This window comes from Sinocyclocheilus grahami, unplaced genomic scaffold (genome assembly GCF_001515645.1).
Source record: "Sinocyclocheilus grahami isolate Dianchi unplaced genomic scaffold, SAMN03320097.WGS_v1.1 scaffold127.1, whole genome shotgun sequence".
In the NCBI taxonomy this organism is placed as follows: Eukaryota; Metazoa; Chordata; class Actinopteri; order Cypriniformes; family Cyprinidae; genus Sinocyclocheilus; species Sinocyclocheilus grahami.
Genome location: NW_015505306.1, coordinates 1,585,814 through 1,600,721, shown reverse-complemented (window position 1 = coordinate 1,600,721; position 14,908 = coordinate 1,585,814). Strand labels below are relative to the sequence as shown.

At 40.2% G+C, this 14,908-nt stretch overlaps 1 protein-coding gene across 3 annotated transcripts in view; it reads left to right on the top strand.

Moving 5' to 3' along the window:
* Window positions 1-12,806, top strand: part of LOC107590402 (E3 ubiquitin-protein ligase RBBP6-like) — a 23,849-nt gene extending 11,043 nt beyond the window's left edge. The window contains exons 4-17 of one of the 3 annotated variants that reach the window (XM_016279131.1): window positions 3,997-4,038; window positions 5,757-5,845; window positions 5,921-6,017; window positions 6,178-6,317; window positions 6,451-6,623; window positions 6,702-6,805; window positions 6,911-7,278; window positions 7,394-7,466; window positions 7,623-7,683; window positions 7,765-7,819; window positions 7,906-8,295; window positions 8,475-8,597; window positions 8,694-10,580; window positions 10,670-12,806. In XM_016279131.1, coding sequence (XP_016134617.1) covers window positions 3,997-4,038; window positions 5,757-5,845; window positions 5,921-6,017; window positions 6,178-6,317; window positions 6,451-6,623; window positions 6,702-6,805; window positions 6,911-7,278; window positions 7,394-7,466; window positions 7,623-7,683; window positions 7,765-7,819; window positions 7,906-8,295; window positions 8,475-8,597; window positions 8,694-10,580; window positions 10,670-12,134 — 5,067 coding nt within the window. In that variant the 3' untranslated portion in view covers window positions 12,135-12,806. Of the gene's footprint in view, window positions 1-3,996; window positions 4,039-5,756; window positions 5,846-5,920; window positions 6,018-6,174; window positions 6,318-6,450; window positions 6,624-6,701; window positions 6,806-6,910; window positions 7,279-7,393; window positions 7,467-7,622; window positions 7,684-7,764; window positions 7,820-7,905; window positions 8,296-8,474; window positions 8,598-8,693; window positions 10,581-10,669 lie in introns of all 3 variants that reach the window. The other 2 variants (XM_016279132.1, XM_016279130.1) reach the window with 2 other exon arrangements.
* Window positions 12,807-14,908: the final 2,102 nt, after the last annotated feature.

Sequence of the window (14,908 nt, the reverse complement as noted above, 5' to 3'; positions counted from 1 at the left end):
CAAAATGATAAAATGATATTTAAGACAAATTATAAATTAAATGTGTCCTTTTATTATTGCTTGGACAAAATGCTGCACATGAAATTGAAACTATTGTCCTCATTTGTTAGTCGCTTTGGATAAAAGCGTCTGCTAAATACCAACATTTAAATATAATGTAAATGACAAAACTAAATTAAAATTTTAAAACAAGCCCAAATCAAATAAATAAGTAACACAAAAAAAATAAATGTCTTCATATAAACAAAATAAGGCTTTGTCTGTGCTCTTTCCTTTTAAAATTAGAGGCTACCACTGCATTTTAATCTTGATCCAAACAAAGATGCTGCATACATGCAACATGAGCAGTTTTTAAACTAAATTAGATTGTATAATTTAGAGGTTTGAAGCAGAGACAGAATGGTTTGACTTGTATCTGAATATCTGCATGAAACAGCAGCTGAATGAGACGCAGATTCACTCTCTGTCAGCAGGTGGCGCTTAAAGCGTTTCCTGGTTTCTGCTGTAAACCAAGCAGTGCTGAACTTATGAACTTTAATATGCATTATACAGAGGCAAGATGAAAAGAAAAAATACCATCTAAACTTTTCTAAAGACAGTAAGTTCCCCTCAGACATGCATTCATATAAACTCCTACACCTAAATGAATTGCGATTTGTTTATCATCTCAACCGATTTGAATCATCACATTTGAATCGATTTTCAACCGGCTCGCGTTAATCGTTACATCCCTAATGACAATAAATTTTCATAATACATCTCTTTGTTTTTTTCTGCTCTGTGTTATTTCAGGGTTTTGATCTCTCAACTGAGAGATCACATCCTGTTTATTGTATTATAGTGACTATTTAATATTACATCTAAACTTTGACTAGGCTAGACATGTTGCCTATTAATTGTATACAGTATATGAACCTGAAAGCATATTTAAATTTGTGTATTTTGTGTTACTCCATAATAATGTTCTAGTTGAGGGCATTTGTAGTATAGGTATGGGGCCCAAACATAACCTCAAGCCCAGGGGCCCCCGGCCCCGTAAATCCTGCCCTGTACACATCCGATTTCTTTCTCAGCTGTTTACATTTTTAAAACATAACCGACTGCGTTTACGAGAATGATCGTCGAGACGGGTACTACTGACATAATTCTGTGTATGTGTCTGTTCAAACATGAGGATGTGAAAGACGAATCAACTCGGTCTGAAACGTGTCTTTCTGTGTGCGCGCGCTTTGCACGTGTGCGGCAGAACGGAAGCGACACTGTGCGAGATGCGGCTTGTGCGCGCACTTTAGGTGTGTGTCAGACAGCAAGACGAGACGGCAAAGAGTTGTTTTCTGCAACTTATTGCACTTATTTCTTTTTAACGTCTAGCAATTCTCTGCTATATGCGTCGAACTAAAATTTTGACCTTTTGCAATGTTTTGATTTAAGTAGCCTATTATTAAAATGATTCCGATATCGCATGCCCTTGCGATATGCATATTGCGATATTTACATTTGCGATATTTTGATAATTTCAATATATCGTGCAGCCCTAAGCCATACCTAAGAGGTGTTCTCTTATACTGTTTGTTGTAGCTTATTTTGTTATTTTTCAAAAGCTATAGGCAAATGAAAGAACATGGACCACTTTGGATGAAATCTCTGACCAACTGTCAACACAATTGTGTAGTTGTATACAATACACTTTTCTTATTTTGGTCTTATAGTGAGATTTTGTATTTTATTGGTAATTGGTAAAAAGTCTATATCAGTGATTCTTGGCCACAGCGTTTGTAATTAGAGGTCATAGTTTCAGCTAATATTTGTGCCATTCTGACATGGTGAATTACTCTAAAAAAGTTGTCTTTTGTTCTAACAAAACAACTTTTTCCAACACACTTTTTTTTTAACATTGTACTTTAATGCCCCACAGCAATCTGCCTTTTCCTATTTTAATTGTGTGACTTTTTTGTACTTGTTTTCCATATTTGATGTTTTATTTCAAATGTTTGCAAAACAGCTACTGGGATCGCTGATATGTGACAGCTGAACATATACTATGCTATAATGCTTTACTATTTATTTATATATAAATTTTTGTGATAGCACTTGTAGTTTGCTTGTCTCCCATGTACTTGTGTGATGCTGAGACCCAAACTACTTATAAAAGCAGTGACCCACTATGAGGCAAATTTTGTGGGACAGTTTTTTCATATATTGCGTATTTCATATCCTATATGGCCTGTTGTATTATAGTTATATTTTCTACATGAATAAATTGCATTTTTTAATATGATTTACTGCAAGGTTTTACAATAAAACATCAGTATTTAATTCGCTCACATCTTTAAGGCCCTGTGTGTTCACTCACCATAGGTATTTTTTTTATTTTTCTTTGGAACAGCTATGATGCTATACTTTGCCCACAGCGAATCAAAGCTAAGAAATATGCATTAATTGGTAATGTCCTTAAAGGGGTCATATGATGCTGCTAAAAAGAACATTATTTTGTGTATTTGGTGTAATGAAATATTTATGCGGTTTAAAGTAAAAAAAACACTATTTTCCACATACTGTACATTATTGTTTCTCCTCTATGCCCCGCCTTTCTGAAACGCCTCGATTTTTACAAAGCTCATCAGTCTGAAAAGCGAGGTGTGCTGTGATTGGCCAGCTATCCAGTGCGTTGTGATTGGCCGAATACCTCAAGCGTGAGACGGAAATGTTACGCCCCTCACCATACTGTGATGCCGTGTCTGGCCGGAGCGACGAGACAAAAACATTAAAACCCATTACAAACGAGGCATTTGTTGCATCCAGTGGGGACATAATTACTGATTATAATGACTTATACTGTCTTTTTACGCGTTGCGTTGCATCGCGCCGCATAAACATAAAACCCTGTCTGCATTTGTGATCGGAGAAATGACAAACAACAAGTGCTACTCTACACTGCCTAAAACTCGCATTTGAATCATCAGTGGCAAATCCTTTAAATGAAAACTTACAGACTGTGAGTCAGAACTGCCGGCATTTTAGTCTAACGTTACTCTACCAGGATCAGTAAACAGTCCTCCATAAAATGTGCTGCACACATCTGGATATTTGGGTTAAACCGTTCAGGAACAGTGTTGTAAATACAACTTAACCACCGATTTGTAGTTGTGTCCTCTTTTGGAAGACCAAACAAAGTAGTTTCGCTTTCACAACGAAAAGCACTGTGGCCTAGCGTGAGCTGAGGCCGGGCTAGAGTGAGCAGAGGCGGCGGGGTCAAGAACGACACGCTCGGCGGATTCAACGAAGGAGTGGCAACCACATGTGATGACCCCGGGCTGGATTCCGCTTCATCCACGGTGAAAGCCGATCTGGCGATCCACAGCACCAAGTTGATGTATTCCCTCAGCGACCTGCACAGATCAGCTCTAGGCATGACGAAGCGGATATCGTCCTCTTTTGGAAGACCAAACACACAGCGTCTTCACGAAATGGCGGCAACGGCAACAATACTACAGTGAGAATAAAAGTTATGCCGCCTTTCTTTGCGTGAACATTTAGGCGGCATTATGCAAATCTTCCCACATAGTGATGTAGATATGTGGGGGCGTGTTAGAACGAGCCGTTTTAGGTAGGCGTGGTTAACTCTTAACTTTTATAAAGAGTATCTCTTTGGATTTGCGACTTTAGTCTTTGCAACTTTTCAGATCTTCTTTGTGCACCAAGAGCTTGTAACACTCCAAAGAGAAAGGAAAAATTGAAATAGCATCATATGACCCCTTTAAGATAAAATATATAAATGTCTTAATTTACAGCCTGGAGTTTACGTTTATAAACACACAAAATTGCATGTGTCCCCAATAAGAATTGGTTGTAAATATACTAATTGATTTGTGTTTGTATAGTGTTTATTTTTGAGACTCTTATATGTCCAATTTCTTTCTGTTGGGCATGGAAGAGTTGTGCCTTGTCATAGTGGTGAAACCCCTCTGTTTTAATGTTTTTTTTTTCCGATGACAGATTGATGATTCTTCATCCATTTCACTGGCCCTGCTTTCAAAGGTATTTTAAACTCTGCATCTACTTGATACACTCCACTCTACTGTTTCTAAAGTCAGTGTTTTTGATTTGGCAAGCCATAATGTAGCCACAAGTGAACAATATTTTATGTAAAAAAATCTTGTGGTTTGTCACATCCAGCTTGTTTATGTATATGCAGAATATTGTGAAAATTGTTGTACAATACTCATTGTGAAATTGTATGTTTTGCATTAGACAATCTTGTTTATCCATCGTTATATTGATAATTTTGAATTTTTTTATATGGTGCATATCAGTAATTACATTATTTTTTTTAAATGTAAGATTTATAATAAGTCTTGTTGCTGATGTGTGCTCATTTTTTTGTGCTAATTGTGTAATTGTTGAAACTTGTGAAAGCCTCGTCCTGTAAAGAGTGAGCTCACTGCCTTTTTATCAGTGTGGAGTTGGAGTACAGTTTAAACCTCTTGCCCACATGATGTTAATCACAGGTGTTAAAGATTACCTACCTGTTATAATCTTTTGTGATCAAAGACTGCGAATCACGCTGAATTTTTTCCCAGCTGTTTTTAATTACCTTAGGCTTTTTTTTTTGTTGTGGATTTTTGTAAAGAAGCGTTATTCTTCATACTGGACTTTAAAGACACCAGCAGCTGACAATCCTCATAAGGCTGCGGTTCTCTCGGTTGGTTGTGTATCTTTTTCTTCCACACTTTTTCCTTCCACTCAACTTACTGTTAGCATGCTTGGATACAGCACTCTGTGAACAGCCCGCTTCTTTGGCAATGAATGTTTGTGGCTTACCCTCCTTGTGAAGGGTGTCAATGATTGTCTTCTGGACAACTGTCAGATCAGCAGTCTTCCCCATGATTGTGTAGCCTAGTGAACCAAACAGATACCATTTTGAAGGCTCAGGAAGCCTTAGCAGGTGTTTTGAGTTGATTAGCTGATTGGCATGTCACCATATTCTAATTTGTTGAGATAGTGAATTGGTGGGTTTTTGTTAAATGGGAGCCAAAATCATCACAATTAAAAGAACCAAAGACTTAAACTACTTCAGTCTGTGTGCATTGAATTAATTTTTTCACAATTTTAGTTGAATTACTGAAATAAATGAACTTTTCCACGACATTCTAATTTATTGAGATGCACCTGTATGTATCATACTTTATATTGCTAATAGTTAGTTGTCTTTATTCCATGTGATGTCAAAATACTTCTCAATATAGTGTTATTTTGGTACAGTTGCAAATTTAATTTTCAGGTTAATAGTCGGAATACAGGAGATCGTGTCATTTCATTTTGGTTCTGTGTACATGTCTTATGCCATGAATGCATTGCATTTGTTAGTATGGAATCGTCTGTATTCATCTGGCACATGCCCATAAAAACACACATCGCAATAAAATTTATCAAATGGAAAAAAAATCTCTTAGAACATGGGCAATGCATGTGTGTAATTGGAATTGAGTCTTGCACATGAGGTGGTTTGTGTCTTGATTATGAATTTAATATTTTTGCTCTCTTGCTGTGGGAAATATAAAAAGTGTGTTGCCCCTTTGTTTCTCATTTTAAGGCCTGAGGTGGTACTCATACTTCATTTTGTAGTATTTTTAAAGATCTCACACTGATGGAGGCAAGAAGCTGCTTCTTACAGGACCAGGTTTCAACATTTTTGGGCGCAAGTGAACATTCCAACATTGATTTTATTTGTGAATACATTATTGCCTGTTAAACAGACAGCCAATCTTGCTGAAACAAATGCATCAGAGGAAGACAAAATTAAAGCAATGATGTCTCAGTCCAACCATGACTATGACCCAATCCAGTAAGTGTGCAATTCAAGACGTTGTTGTTTAAATTACTGTTGGCATCAATTCTAACTCAAATCTCTATTCATTAGTTATGCAAAGAAGCTTGTTGGTCCACCTCCCCCAAACTACACATGCTTTCGTTGTGGAAAAACTGGACATTATATCCGAAATTGCCCAACGAATGGGGTAATTGGGTTTTCATTACCACAGCTGCTTTAACATGACAATTGTTTTGAACTTTGTAATGCTTGCTACAGTTGTTTGCTTGTGTAAATGTTTTTACCATTAGTATGCTCATTTAGTCTGAGAAGAAATTTAACCTTGAATATCAACTGTGCATTAGCAGGATCGAAGTTTTGAAGCTCCTCAGCGAATAAAGAAAAGCACAGGAATTCCTCGGAGTTTCATGGTTGAGGTTGATGATCCAAACAGAAAGGGAGTCATGTTGACCAACAGTGGAATGTATGCCATTCCTACTATTGATGCGTGAGTATACTTGGCCTATTTGTAAGTGATTGTGTTGCAGGGTCATATTTTCATCTTTGCAGTTTTACAAACTCACAATAGGTAATGACCTCAACATGGCAATTTTGCTGACAGCATTTTGCTTTGCGTTTAGTGAGGCCTATGCCATTGGGAAGAAAGAGAAGCCACCATTTTTGCCCCAAAATCAGTCTTCATCCTCAGAGGAAGAAGATCCAGTACCTGACGAGCTACTCTGTTTGATCTGCAAGGATCTTATGACAGATGCTGTTGTTATCCCCTGCTGTGGAAATAGCTACTGTGATGAGTGTAAGTGTCTGTACAAACAAATAAAAAAAGGTGAAGTGTTTTTGACCTTTGAAAGCTTACACAGTCTTTTGCCCGCAGGTATTCGAACGTGTTTGCTGGAGTCTGATGAACATGTTTGCCCAACCTGCAAACAATCAGATGTATCTCCTGATGCTTTGATTGCAAACAAATTCCTTCGCCAAGTAAGAAATCCCTATCCTATTTTTTGTTGTTGTTGTTAAACAGCTGAGTCTTCACCTCTAAGTTAATAGTAGAACATTAAGACAATTTATTCTTTCCAACACCAGGCAGTGAATAATTTTAGGAATGAAACTGGTTATACCAAGAGGATTCGAAAAGCTGCAGCTGCTGCTCAAGCAGCTGCACAAGGAGCCCAAACACAGACTCCTGCCCAGCGGCCACCTATGAGACTGGCAACCTCACGCCAGCAGGACCCTCTGATGACCCATATTCCGAGCTCAGCAGCTGATAGCACCCCTCCCCAAAGCACACCTGCTGCCCCTTTATCTCCTGTTAGCACTCATCAGCCCTCCAGCACCCCACCACCTTCTAGCAGCTCCACTGTAAACAGCAGCAGTGCACCTGCAGCATCAAACTATAGCCCTGTGGTGAACTCTCCTCAACACTCTACTAAGCAGGATGACCCTCCATCTAAGTAAGTAATTTTCTAGCATTTCTAGAAATTAAGAGGATCCACTGGTTGTGTAAAACATGAGGTAGTGGATTCAAATTTGTCTTCTGGAGTTAATGCCCCCTCCCTCCTCCTCCAGGGAACCAGAGGTCCCAGCATCTACTGTTGTGCCTTCATCAGACACCTCTGTCCCGACAACTTCTATTCCAAAGGTATTACTCATTTTATAGTATGCTTAATATTTGCTAATATAAGAGGATTACACAGACTATTAAAGCATTATCACATGAGCAAGACTAGTTGAGATAAAAAATATTGATGCTTCCATGAGTACAATTTTGTATCCCCCCCTTCTATTTGTTGCCTAGGGATACCATGTCCCAGTAATTGGGAAGCCGAATATGCCTCAGCACCACATGCACAGATCAGGTAAGATAATATCAGCACAATTTCAGGTGTTTTTTTTCTGTAGACTTGGCCATTCTTAATATTTAAGGTTTTTTTTTTTAGGGCAGCCAAGGGCTAGTGGACCAAGGCCGACTGGAAGCCGTCCTGCATGGGATCCGTAAGTATCCAGAAATGTATTCTTAAAAGATTGCAGTTTAATCCAAAAGAGATGTATACTTCACTTCAGTCTATTTATCCTATCAGGTCCTCAAGTAGAGGGAGAGCCCCTAGTGAGCGACCACCAAGAACACAGCCTCCTCCAGTACAAAACCTTCCTCCTATAGTCCCGCCAGTGTATGTGCCTCCTGCTCTTTTGCCTCCTGCTCTTTTTCCTCCTCCACCACCACACCCTATGCCTCAGCCACCTGGTGGTGTTCCACAGCAGTATCCCATACAGTATCCTCCAGGACAGCAGCCTCCCCCTCCCTACAACATTCCACCACCTGTATTTCCACCTGTCCCACCAAATGTGACAGCTCCATGGGTGCCTCCTGGTCCGCAGCCACCTATAGTCAACCCTATCTCTAATATGCCAACAGCACCTTTTCTATCCAAGGAGGAGTTTTACCGTCAGCAGCGTAGACTGAAGGAAGAGTAAGTAATCCTAGCATGTATATTAAGAAAGATATATTTATTTATTAAAATGGTTGGTTTGCTCATTCCTCCCTCCATAATCATAGATGACAATGTTAATATATAGTAATTTTGTAATTATTTGTGATATCGAGTGTCTAACTGCAAAGTTTTATTTCCTTCCTGTCATTGATAAATAGTTCCCAGTGTCGATTCGTTACCAGAGAGAAGTCGTCTAAACTAGAGGAGTTTACCAATGACTTTGCCAAAGAGCTTTTGGAGTACAGAAAGATCCAGAAGGAGAGAAGGCGATCCTACTCTAGGTTAGGAAAATTGACAGGTGTCCACCACCAAGATGTAATTTTTGATGGAAAACATTTGGCATCAACTAAATTGCCTCAATTACCTTTCTTTTGCAGATCAAAATCTCCTTACAGGGATTCCTCTTACAGTGGCTCATCATATTCTTATTCAAAATCCCGCTCTCGGTCCAGATCACCACGCTCCTACTCTCGGTCAGTATCCCGATCTCGGTCAAGATCACGCTCTCGTTCCAGATCACGTTCCTACTCTCGCTCACCATATTCCCGCAGGGGCCGAGGTCGAAGCCGTAGCTATCGATCTAGGTCTCGCACTCCAACGTACCATCGCTCCCGCAGTAGATCACCATCGTATAGGGGTAGAGAGATGAGTGGAATGGCAAGTGGAATCTATCGTTCCCGCTCCAGATCCCCTCTATATAAGAATCACAGTCCCAGCAAGAAACTCCCACCCCCTTCTCAAATCGAGGGTGAGCGCAAATATGCAGGGAGGTACAGAGAGCTCCCTCCTTATGATGCTAAGGCTTATTATGGCCGCAACATAGACCAGAGTGACCCCTATGAGAGAGAGAGATATCGAGAGTGGGAAAGAGAGTACAGGGAGTGGTACGATAAATACCTCAAGAGCTACGACCACCCGCCAGGTAGTCAAATGCGAAGACGTGCTCCAGGCAGCAGAGACTCCTATACCCCTGAGCATTTTGCTCCTCCGCGACCAAGAGAAAACTCCCCGTACAGCAGGGGACGTCGGGAGGATTATCCGCCACCACCTCAGATCCACAGTGTCCCACCGAGAAGCAGAGCTGCAATGACATACCAAGAGAAGTGTGCTGAGAAGTATGGACACCTTCACGTCAACACCACTGGAGCAGGGAGAGGACTTAACAAAGAGTCTTTGAAACCTCTCAAGGACCGAGAATCCGGTGGCAGCACTGCTGCAGACCCCAAGTCTGTGAAGCATAAAAAGCATCGCAAAAAGAAGAGAGAAGATGGTGACCTCTTCAGCCACTCTGACTCTATGGATGAATCCAGAAAAGACGATCGTAAAGAGGACTCTATGCTGATGAATTCAAGTCGTGACGATGCCACACCTGTCAGGGATGAGCCCATGGATAGCGCTGCAGTGTCCTACAAGACTACCCCTGTAAAGGAAAAGAAAGAAAAGACTAAAAGCAAAACTGACAAAGTTAAACGTAAGTCTGACAACAGTGGGCAGAAGAAGGAAGAATCAGGAAAGATGTCAAAACCTGCTAGAGAGAAAGAATCTGATGCACCACGAGATAAAGTGGCTCCCACTGAACCAGCCATTAAGAGAGTCAAAGACGAACCATCCCACAAATCTGAACCAAGCAAACCTCAATCCTCAGAGTCCAAACTCATGCTTCCACGCAAGTTGATGCAGTCTAGGCCCATCAAACACCAGGAGCTGAGGCCCATCAAACACCAAGAGCTGAAGCCCATCAAAGATGAGGTCAAAAGCAAGAAAGAATTGGTGAAAGACCCTGCAAAGCAAGACAAAGGTCCTGTCAAAGATGGGAAGGTTCCTAATAAAGAGCCAGAGAAGCCTGTGAAAACTGAGGAGAAGATGCCCGCTAAGACAGTTGATACTAAACAGGATAAGAAGAAACGTAAAGACGACAAGCCACCTGCGAAAGACCTAGATGTTCCTCCAGTAAAAGTAGCAAAAATGGAAGTTGACGTGGCCAAAAACTCTCCAAAACCTAAAACCAGACTGGAGAGCGAAAGGCCAGTTGAAAAGGAGAGAGTAGCTATTCCATCTCTAATGGATATTAAGCCAGAGCCTGTAAGAAAGATTAAAATCAACAGGGAAATTGGCAAGAGAATATCTAGCATTGATCGGCCAATTTCAGCTGAGGACTCTGCACATCCCACAGGAAAAGGCAGACTGGATAAGTCTAGAGGAAAATTGAGGAGGAAGGTTCATGATCCCGATGGGTCAGGGTCCATATTGGTTGATTACACCAGGTGAGATGATTTAAATATTAAAGTACATGGCAACTTTTATTTTATTTAATCTGTACTATCAACTTATTCATATTTGTTGTGTTTGGCAGCACCAGTTCCACAGGTGGAAGCCCCATCAAAAAGCATGAGGATAAGCTTGACCTAAAGAAGACTGTGGTGAAGACCCTGGAGGAATATACCAATGACAGCTCCACTCCTGCTGAGGATGAAATTGTCATGATCCAAGTGCCCCGTTCCAAGTGGGAAAAGGAAGACTATGAATCTGAGGATGATGATTCTAAGGTTACCAACAGAACAGGCAACATCAACACATCCAGCTCTGCTCCTTCAGAGGAGAACACTGCAGTGAAATCAGCTGGCAAGGAGTCTCCACATGCTGAAAAAGCTCTGCCTGTCTCCAAAGAGGCAGAAGTCAAACCTGCCAAGGACTCCACATCAGGTGATAAGGAGAAAGATACTGACAAAGAGAGAGAACGAGACAAAGGGAAAGAAAGAGACCACAGCAACACTGTAGATCGCGAAGTAACTGATAAAAGGAAACCTAGTGTACCTAATCAGGAAAGAGAGCGTGTACAAGAGAAGGGCAGTGACCATGGCAGTGAACGAAGCTCTTCTTCCCAGTCCTCCAGAGATAGGCAAGCTGACAGGTCTGAACCAACCTCTAGAAAACCAGCAGGAAGGGAGACAACTACAGGTGTCACCAGTAGGAAAGCAGAGCATAGAGATGATGCAAGAGACCACTCAGGCACAAGATCAAAAGATGAGAGAAATCCAATCAGGAGGAGAGTATCACCCTCCCCACCCTCAAGGGTAAAAGACTTGCACACAGACTCTGGAAGAAAAACTCTTGAAGCACCTCAGGAGTCCCAAAGTCCAAGTAGGAATAAGAGAGCATCATCACAGAATGCCCCAGAGCCAAAACGATCAGGGCCAGAGGACCACAAAGGAGATTGGCCATGCAATAAGGAAAGCCAGGGTTCTAGGCATTCTGACGTACGTCCCACAAAGGACCGGGAACACAGGACTCCTCATACAGCTTTTACTCCAGAGCCTAGAACTGATGCAGAGAAAGGTGGCGCACATGGCGACCACATCAAAATCCCATCTGCACGCTCCACAAGACTGTCCTCCGATTTAGCACGGGAAACAGACGAGGCTGCGTTTGTCCCTGACTACAGCGAAAGCGACAGTGAGACCTCAGACACCGAGAGCAAAATGGAGCAGAGAAGGCGAGAGAGGGACAGCAGTGGCAGCCAGAGTCCAAGCCCATCTGGAAGCCATGGACACAGCAGCAGCCCCAGCTCTCCGGGAAGTCAGGACAGCAAAAAGAAGAAAAAGGACAAAAAGGAGAAGAAGGAAAAGAAGAAACACAAGAAGCACAAAAAACACAAAAAGCATAAGAAACATGCTAGTAATGAGTCTGAATCAGAGCTCAAAGGACAGAAACACAAACATAAGAAAAAGAAGTCTAAAAAGAGCAAGGACAAAGACAAAGATGACAAGGAAAAAGATGAGAGTGAGAGAGACGAACACAAGGCAAAAGTAACGGTTTAATACATTTTAGGTTTAACCATTGGTTTAATTTACTCTTTAAGAAGCATTTAAAAATTAAAAATATTGTTCTGCACTTAAGTTTAAGTACTGTTCAGATTTCATTGTTTGCTATTTCTCAATGGTTAAAGACATGCTTTGTTTGCTATTTCTCAATGGTTAAAGACCACGCTAACCTCTCCCCCAATGTAAGAGAGTAGCTACTTTAATGAGAAAGGTTATTTTATTTTGGGTTCTGAATTTATGAATGTTTTGGTTCTCATTTAAAATTGTTGCAGATTGTCATTACATCATGGTTTTGCATTAAGGCCATCATAGAGGAAGCACTTTAGAAATGTGAATGTGATTTGCAAAATTTGCAAGAGTTGCAAAAGCCCTTTTGTACCTCATTTCCTGTATGTTTAAGTTGGAGAGAAACATATCATTATGACAGTATGATAATATTGTTACAGAGGTAACACGAGAGTAGTGTCCAGCCATTGGGGCACACAGATTTACAAAGTGTATGTTTTTGCACTGTGAATATTTCCTCTACTCTTTCATTTTATTCTAATTCACCTTCATAAGAGTAATTTAAATTATCTGCTGAAATGGAATTGCATATGTTTTGAGGGTAATAAATTTTTGCAGGAAATATGAATGGTCTCTCATTTTGTTTATTTTCATGCCTTGGTAATGAAGATTACTTGGGAATCACAGATGACTGTTCATAGTCGTCTTTTAAAATAAAGTTTTTTTTTATTGTAGATGTATTTCACCAGTACCAACTATTACATTTTTGGAAATGTTTAAGCTTAATATTTAATTGTCCGATATTTACTTGTAATTGGCTGAGATGCTCTTTTTCTCAGTGGTGCCACACCCATCTGATGCCCATATCCATTTAAAAACCTATTGAAGCAAATTTGATTATTCTTACATGTTTAAAATGAATGTTTGATTTAAATGTTTGTGGCTATACATTTGAAATACGTTTTATTGCCTAGGCCAGTTTACTTCCATTGTAAGTGCCTTACTGTCCATGGGCACATGGGCTTTTATTTTATAAATTTATTTTAAAGAAGAATCTGGCATGAGTTTGAACAGTTTTTTGTGATAATTATGCATTTGTTTAACTTATCACTTTCAAAATTTTTAATGGAAAACCGTTCAGAATTACACTCAAAAGAACCATCTTTTTCATGACTCCGGTGATGTTTTCTCAGATGGAATCCATTTTGTGGTTTTCCTTTCTGTATTTGGAGGGAATTGCCATAAATCTCATAATTCCCAATGTCTAATCTTTTCTCTTACGTTTTTCATTATAATCTGCCTCATGTATTTTGTTAAATGAAACAAAGTAAACACAATCACAAAAATCCATCAGTTGATATTGAGCTGAAAAGAGAGCATTCCTTTGGTGAGTTGGGACAGTGTTAATGTTTGGCACCAGCATTTTATATGTCCTGTGTTTGTCCTCACAAGAGGGTTTGCCCCCTCATGCTGTTGCTTCCAGTTTCCTCCAGTCTCCCCCTGCCGCCATGTCTGGCACTGCTTTCGATGTGCTGAATGTGCTAGTCTGCTAAAACCTGCCATACACTGCGCTCTGGGAGTCCTTTCTGCTGGATGCCAGGTAAGGGCAAACACTCCGCCCTTATACTTACATACAGACACATTCCGAGGGAAAGAAGGCTGGGAATGGATATGGGCCAATCCCTCTTTTTGCATAAGAGTATTATAAATACAGTTAGTACAGATAATACGGTGTGAGATGCAAGAATACAGGGCAACTTTGCCCGTCTACCAAATGGTGCAGTTGATGTGTTTCTGTTTGTTCTTGAATGTTGTCCGGGATTTGGCATTATGTGGTGAATTAAGTGCATATTTCGGTTTTTTTGGCTGTGCCAGAGGTTTACAGGCCTGATATTTAAATATATATATATAGAATTATTAAACAAACATGATGCTAAAAGATTAATAATTATGTACGTCCAATTATATATTAATGCAATCATCAATATGTCCTGTGTTTGTCCTCACAAGAGGGTTTGCCCCCTCATGCTGTTGCTTCCAGTTTCCTCCAGTCTCCCCCTGCCGCCATGTCTGGCACTGCTTTCGGTGTGCTGAATGTGCTAGTCTGCTAAAACCTGCCATACACTGCGTTCTGGGAGTCCTTTCTGCTGGATGCCAGGTAAGGGCAAACACTCCGCCCTTATACTTACATACAGACACATTCCGAGGGAAAGAAGGCTGGGAATGGATATGGGCCAATCCTTCTTTTTGCATAAGAGTATTATAAATACAGTTAGTACAGATAATACGGTGTGAGATGCAAGAATACAGGGCAACTTTGCCCGTCTACCAAATGGTGCAGTTGATGTGTTTCTGTTTGTTCTTGAATGTTGTCCGGGATTTGGCATTATGTGGTGAATTAAGTGCATATTTCGTTTTTTTTGGCTGTGCCAGAGGTTTACAGGCCTGATATTTAAAAATATATATATAGAATTATTAAACAAACATGATGCTAAAAGATTAATAATTATGTACGTCCAATTATATATTAATGCAATCATCGCATAAATATTAAAGCTTTATCTATATACAGTGGCGTCCGAAAGATCACACTGGAATTTTTATTTGTATTTTTTGTTTCTGATTTCTCACTCGTCTGTGTTTTCACCACCTTTTTAAGTCTTGTTTGGTTCTGTGTCGAAGCTCCATGCCAAGTCTGCCTCATTAAAATGAAGCATATGCAGATCTGTCTTGTTTAAGCTTGTGGTGACGTTTATTTGTTTTGT